At 34.8% G+C, this 7,213-nt stretch overlaps 1 protein-coding gene across 2 annotated transcripts; it reads left to right on the top strand.

Annotated features, from left to right (window-relative positions):
- The first annotated feature begins 84 nt into the window (after positions 1–84).
- On the top strand, positions 85–7,174 carry LOC106171089 (TAF6-like RNA polymerase II p300/CBP-associated factor-associated factor 65 kDa subunit 6L). 2 transcript variants are annotated; one of them, XM_087006747.1, is made up of 11 exons: positions 85–364; positions 1,057–1,143; positions 1,416–1,566; positions 1,756–1,806; positions 2,327–2,430; positions 2,728–2,805; positions 3,096–3,197; positions 3,821–3,945; positions 4,169–4,301; positions 5,174–5,302; positions 5,568–7,174. In XM_087006747.1, the coding sequence occupies exons 1-11, from the start codon at positions 224–226 to the stop codon at positions 6,618–6,620; spliced, it is 2,154 nt and encodes a 717-aa protein (XP_086862873.1). In that variant the 5' UTR covers positions 85–223; the 3' UTR covers positions 6,621–7,174. The 2 variants fall into 2 exon arrangements, with proteins under 2 accessions (XP_086862873.1, XP_086862874.1); XM_087006748.1 differs by lacking the exon at positions 85–364 and adding an exon at positions 897–961.
- Positions 7,175–7,213: the final 39 nt, after the last annotated feature.

Here is a 7,213-nt window from a genome sequence, read left to right as displayed (position 1 = left end):
TAATACGAAATATAAAGGATCCAATCAATTCATACCTTTTTTTGTAATTTTTTTTAAAAGAGATTATTATACTAGATTATGTCACGTGACGTTCTGCAGAACGTCAACAAAAATGGCCGCCTCCATGAGATGATCAATTGGCCGTGTTAAAAATGTATTTTATTCAATTAGTGGATCACACGGAGTGTATTTGTATTGCATAGTCAGCGATGAAAATTGTAACATGGAAGAGAAACGATATGCAATCATCTCCAGGGAATCCATACGCCTGTTTGCGGAGGCAGAGGGCCATTCTGAAGTGACCGAGAGTGTTGCCGCTCTCCTTGCTGAAGATGCTACATACCGACTGAGAGAAGCGGTGCAGGTACTTGAATGCAGTTAAAAGTGTTGGTTTTGTTGCTGCTTTTGGTTTTTAAATGTCGTGTCATCAAAACAGTCGACGATGGAATCTTACTTTAGGTTTTATCTTCATCTATGTTTTGGAGGGGAGGGGTCGTTGTTGCCTCAGTTTTCGGCCTTAATGCTTGGTACTTAACGCTGGTTAGGACTCATTCCACTCTGTGGTTATAACTCTCATGGGTATGAACATCCACGTCCTTTTGTGTGACCACCAGCACACCTTGTTGTATCTAACATTATTCTCATTTAAAGTCATTTTGTATCGATCCATGGTGCACCATGCAGTTTGAAAAAGTTTTACTGCCACTCCTGCATGCCATTTAAATGTGACATCACATAAAGCCTCAAATGTTTTTAACACATGGTATAATGAGGGCTTACCTTCATAGCATGTGAGTCCAAAAACTGAGGCAAGGGTGCAGTTGTTGTTCTTGTGATGATGGTGGTGGTGTATGTGTGTATGTTTGTGTGTGAGAGAGAAATGGGAGGGGGGTGGGTTAATGGTGGACATGCCCTGCTGTTGTTTGTTGGTCTGGACTCCATCAGCAGATAAGCTTTGCAGGTATATTATATTCAACTCTAATTAGAATTATATATAAGCAATTTCGATAGCATCAACTACATGTCATTTTATTATCCTTTATTTTTGATCTTCAGAGTAGCTGTCAGTACATGAGGCACAGCAAGAGGAGGCGACTGACCACTGAAGATTTTAACAAGGCACTAAGTGCAAGTGATGTGGAGGTAAGTTAAGAAAGATGCACACATTTAATGTCATTATGAGAGAGTCTTATTCTCTTAATTCAAAAGTGTACTAAATACAATGAAATCCTCCCATTCATCTTGAGTAGTTATGAACCAACCCATTAATTGACACCATCATAATATCACCATAATACCTGTTATATTTTTGCCAATTCAAGTAATATAAAAAAAGGAAAATTAAAAACTTAGTATATAATTGTGTGTTATTATGTTAGATATAAGGATCGGACTTTTACCTCTTCACATTTCAGGTCATATATGGACAAGGATCTGGGGAACCATCCACATTTCGACAGACTGCAGGAGGCGAGCTCCATTTTGTGGAAGACAGGGAGGTCAATCTGGCTGGAATGGCTCTGGGAGGATGTGGGCCCCAGAATCCAGGCTCCACATCCATTAAAAGTAACTGATTAGAATAAATGAAAGTGATTGAACATAATCTGTACTTTAAATTGTTTTTATTGTCAGTCAAGCATTTATTTTGTTGTCACCAAATAAGTCTTTTGGTCTGTTTTGATATATTATCTTTGTGTTTTAGACATTCCATATGCAGAATTTAATTATTATTATTATTATTTTTTTTTTTTGTAGCTCATTGGCTTGCGGTTGAAGGCACCCATAAAGGAGCACCAACCTCTGGAGGTAAGGTAAAAGTGGGAGCAATGGACAGAGATTGAATTTAAGCTTTCTAAAATTGCTATTTATAAGGGTAAAGCGCATTCACATTAGGGCCAATTTAGACCAGAATTAGACTAACTTGCTTCACCAGACTACATCCGATCCATTCCAAGGCATTAGACTACTTAATCACATGCTGTATATGTATATGTATATGTGTGTTTGTGTTTATACATAAATCATTATGTGTAATTGTCTATGTCTGCTTGAGCTTGATCGTACCGTGTACATTATTGTTTACATCAAGTAAGTTCATATTAAGCAATCTGGTTATTTGGAGGTCCGTGATATCAAGAGCATATTAGTTGTGAACTTCTTTTGGAGGATTGTGAGGGTACATGCAATGAATAGTTACCTCGACTACTTGGAATATACATTTATCAAGATTGGTGGTCAGAGCAAGAAATAGCACAGCAAATTAAATGGATAATGGTTCTTTATGAAAAATAAATACTAATGCAGTGTTTTTTTTTCTAATTTTTAGGCAAACAGAATGGCAAAGTGAACAAAGGAATAAGTGCTGATTTACAAACCTACTATGATAACATGACCATGGCCATTTTGGGGAACGATGACGAACTCATGAGGGTAATTTGTTTGATATATAAACCTGTAAGACAACCTTTTGATTCAGCACCTCTGAGGCAATGGAGGTGCTTGTTGTAACTGACAGCATTATGGTATTGATAAATTTGTGTTAAAATTATTGAAAGGTGGTTTTGATATTTGCATTTTTTCACCACCGTGACACTTAGTTGAATTTGTTCCATGTATATTTTAATAAGAATCTTATGCAACTGAAAAGTGATAGGCATGGTTGTTAAAAATAATTGATCCATTTAAATGTGTTTCAATGCAGCCCTGTAAGCAGTTATCTGGTTTCAGATTGCTTTGGAGGATCTAAGGACCAATGCCAGAATTTTACCTTTGATGCCATATTTGGTGAACTTCATATCTCAGGGGGTACATAACTATTTCAATACCTTATTAAAGCATTAAAACAAGTAACAGCAATTTTCACTTATCCACCAGCAAATCTTTTTTACGTTCAGACAAATGGCTTATGGGAGGTTTTATCAAAAGTTAGTGTTTATAGTTTCATCAGTTACATGTAATTTTAGGATGCAAATGGTAAAATAAGTATTTAACAATGTGGAGTGGTTAATAATTTTATGTAAAGTTCATTACAATACCCCTTAGTATATTTTAACTTAGTCAAGCTATGTTTAAGAGGGATATTTTTTCTATTTTAGGTAAGGACTGTAAGTCATGATGTTTCGCAGCTGACGAAGTTACTCCATACAGTCAAGGCTGTAATCAGCAATCCCTCACTCTTCTTGGAACCAAGACCATATGTGAGTATGACCTCTGGGCAGTCTGTGTTAAAAACTTTTCAGCTTACAGGTCCTTCGGGTCACTAGGGTATAAGAATGTATTGACCCAAAGCATAAACAGTGGTCAAGTAACTGAATGAGTTTGCAAAATTTTACTGGCATTTGATGTGGGGAAGGTGTTTGTATTTCAAATGGAGTGAGGCTGCAGGAAAGATGATGTCAGCTTTTGCAGATAAGATAAAGTGTTGTGGGAAACAGAATTATACACTTAAGAATTTACAGGGAGGTATTCACATTTAATCAGTGATACTTCACTGTGGCCCCTTTTTCATAGAATTTTGAATCTGTCATTAGTATAAAAGAGATTGCATTTCTGTATATATTGTAAGTCCATTTCTGTATAAGTATGCATTTCTGTACAAGTATGCATTTCTGTATAAGCATGTATTGTAAATCTTTCCATTTGCAGTTGTTTAAAAAGTTGTGAGGTTAGAGGGAATAAGAATTGTTTTATGATTTGAAAGATCTTTTAATCTTTACTGTTACTAAATGTAAGAAACACAGACAATAATTGCATTGTTTCTTCAGTCTTATTCAAAGTAATATTCCATGACAAATTTATGCATTTTTGTTTGTTTTTTCAGCTAAACCATTTAGTACAGGGTATAATGTATTGTTTACTGGAACCACTCGCTGCGTCCATCAATCCATTAAATGACCACTGGGCACTGAGAGATTATGCTGCCAGGTTACTAGCTCAGGTCTTAAAGTAAGTGATACTTGGTTATGTTTAGTCAGGGTTGGAGTGAATTAAATTTTGTACATATTGAAATTTATAAGATACAGTTATGAAGGATTAGTGATTGACAAGGTTAAACATATATATATATATAATGTATATAATACAGATTAACCCACTAGAAATGTTGATGTCTTGTAATATTTCAATAAGTTACTAAACATATATTGTTCTTTTTCTGTGTTAACATCAGCAAATGGTCTTCACAAGTGAATCAGTTGGCCCAGAAGAACATAAAAATATTGAATGAGGTTTTGGTAGACCTCACCAAACCACCCTGTTCACATTATGGGACTGTGATGGGCATGGCATCTCTGGGAACTGCCGTGAGTGCACTAATAGTTTTTATTTCTGGCTCATTCATGCACATTTAATTCTGTGAAAGAGTGGATGATAATTCTTGAAGATTTCTCTCAGAATATCGATGCTTAGTCTCATTTGTGTAAAGATGAGTTGTTTTAAATGAGCCCTTCGGGAAATAGTGGGCTTTTGTTTTTTGTTATTTGATATATGATTGTTATCTGCTAGTATAGTGTGTACAGCATAAATATTGAACATCTTAACCCTTCCATGGCAAAAAACAATGCCACCTCAGCAAATAAATGGCAATTGGCATATCAGCCAGCATATTGTTATCACACTCGCCACTCCCACTCCCACATTCCAACTCAATATAAGTCAATTCTGCTATGTGAAACACTAGAATCTTTATTGAAATCAGCAAACATTGTATAATCTTAGTCAAGATCAAATTTTGTTATTTTGAAATGCGACCAGGATGTCTACTAACTTTGCTGTTTGCTGCCATCTATAAATTAAATATTTTACAACCTCTCCAGTAAAACACTACCTGAAATTGCATTCAAATTACAACAACCACAACTTCTAGGTCAGTATCTCATTTGCTTAGCAACTAGGGTCGTATAAACAACATTTTTTCCGATGATAGGGCGCATTATATTAGAGCCATGACTGAAGTGATGTTTATGTTACTCTGCTGGCTGTCTGTTAGGTGACACATCTTTCTTGCTCTGCTGGTAAAAGGTTTAAATGATCAAAAATGTCTTTATTTCAATACTCTGTTCATTATGAAACTTTTTTATTAGAAGTTAGATCTCTTGAAAATTTCTTTCTACTGTCTGTGTAGAAAATTATTTGTGTGAGAATATTATACAATGATTTTTTACTTCAATTTCAGGTAACAGAACAATATATTCTTCCAAATCTTCCCATTCTCATGAAACACCTTGAAAATATATTGAATAATAATACATTTGGAAATGCGCAATTAAAGGCAGATGCATCCAAAGTGGTTGGTGCTTTATTGGTAAGTAATAACTAATTTTATTGCACAACAATATATATGTGGCACAAAGTAACATTGATTTTTAGTAAAACTCTATTTTTTAGAAAAGTTGAAAGCAGCTTTCATTTAAATGCCAAAGTACTGATCAAGAGATAAACACTGTTGAGAGGACGTTTATCAAACGAGTATGTCTCCAAGTGATTTGCTATAGCAGTGTCCAATGGAGTACATTACTTTTGTCAATTTTCATTTCACACGATTTAATTGTGCACACTAAATTTTGCAGACTGCCTCAGAATCAGTGCTGCGGTTTAGAATATACAGTTATGCGAATGGAGATGAGCCATCAAAACAATGTGGCAGTAACATACGATCAAAAAGAAGACCAGCCCCTTTACGAATAGACATCCCAAAGGTGATATCAGTTTCTCAGGATCTTAACTCAGATTCTAAACAAAAGGTGAAATCAGAAACCAAGACAGATTCCCAGGACATGAAGCCCATGCTGAACGATGAACTTCCTGGAGAATTATTTAAGCAAGTAGAGACAAAACCAACCAGGATGGTTTACAAATCTTACAAGGAATTGTACGAGAAACTGTACTGTTTCTTTGGTGACTGTTTATCTACACGGCTTCCAGTGGCCCAAATAGAGTTGGACCAAATGCCAAAGAAAACTGACAATTTAGTGAGTTTGGCTGATTCTGACAGCTTAAAGAGTGGAGAAGATCTGCTGGCAGTATTCTTGAACACTGCTGATAAAATGGAAGCTGACAGTGAACACACCAGTGATAAAACACGATTAGACGAAATCGATATTGATGGCGATGTGAAATCAGAGCCTTCTGAGCCATCAGATAAGTCTGATGAGAACCTGTTGTTTTTGGGAGAGGACACCAGCAATGTTGATTTGACAGTCAAAAGCACTAATGACTCTTCAAAAGGAATCAAGTTGATCATTTCAAAGAGACCAAAGCGTAAACATGAAAGTAAAGAAAGAAAAAGTGATAAGTATAGATCTGATTCTAAAGAGCCAAAACACAAAAGAAGAAAACAGAATGTACAGAGTAGCAAGGAAGAACAAATGTTTGAAAAAACAGTTCTCAGGAAAAGAGAAGGAAAGTTTGTTTTTAATATACGTGGACTCTCAGCTGTTGCAGTTTTAGATCCTGCAAAGAAATTTAGCATAGATTCAGATAATATGTCTTACAAAACCCCAGTGTATAAACAGAATTTATGTATGCCAGTACATGGAAAAATGTGGTGGAGCAGAAGACCAACAAAGATTCTGAAATCTAATGCCCCCAAAAATTACAGTACATTACTATGTATAATATAGCCATTCAGATTTATTCTTCACTACTAACATTATAGTGGTGAATATCACAAGTTAATTTTACTGTACTTAATCTGGCATGTGTTTCTGATGTGCACATTCATTTTGTGATCATGCTAGCATCTTGTGAATTTCTGAAGATTCGCCAAACTGCAATTGATATTATATATTTTTCTGGATCATAAAATACTAAATATTTAACTTATTTTTGAGGTTAGTCATAATTTTATTAAATTCTATACACAAATGCATGCTATTAAAACCATTATAATTATTATTGTCCAGCCAGATGTAGCTTCAGTTTCTGAGCTTCATTATTGACCAAAGAACAGGTACAGCAGATATTTAATCATGTAGTCAATTTATTAGAAACTGCGTCCACTTGTAATGAAATAAAGTTGTATAAACTGTAGTAAATAGTGTTGTCATAAATTTCTGGTTTATCAAAGATATGTCCACTTATTTTTATTATGATAATTTACTTTTTTTAAATGAAATTTATATGCTTGTGTATTATAATAATTTTTACAATTTTAAATACTTTTTGATTGCTTGTCTTATGTTTGTGTGTGTTTATTTGTTTGAGGATGTCTGGA

The sequence above is a fragment of the Lingula anatina genome, chromosome 2 (assembly GCF_051362555.1).
Source record: "Lingula anatina isolate TDL-2025a chromosome 2, LinAna3.0, whole genome shotgun sequence".
Taxonomy (NCBI): domain Eukaryota; kingdom Metazoa; phylum Brachiopoda; class Lingulata; order Lingulida; family Lingulidae; genus Lingula; species Lingula anatina.
This window is presented reverse-complemented; position numbering and strand designations above follow the sequence as displayed.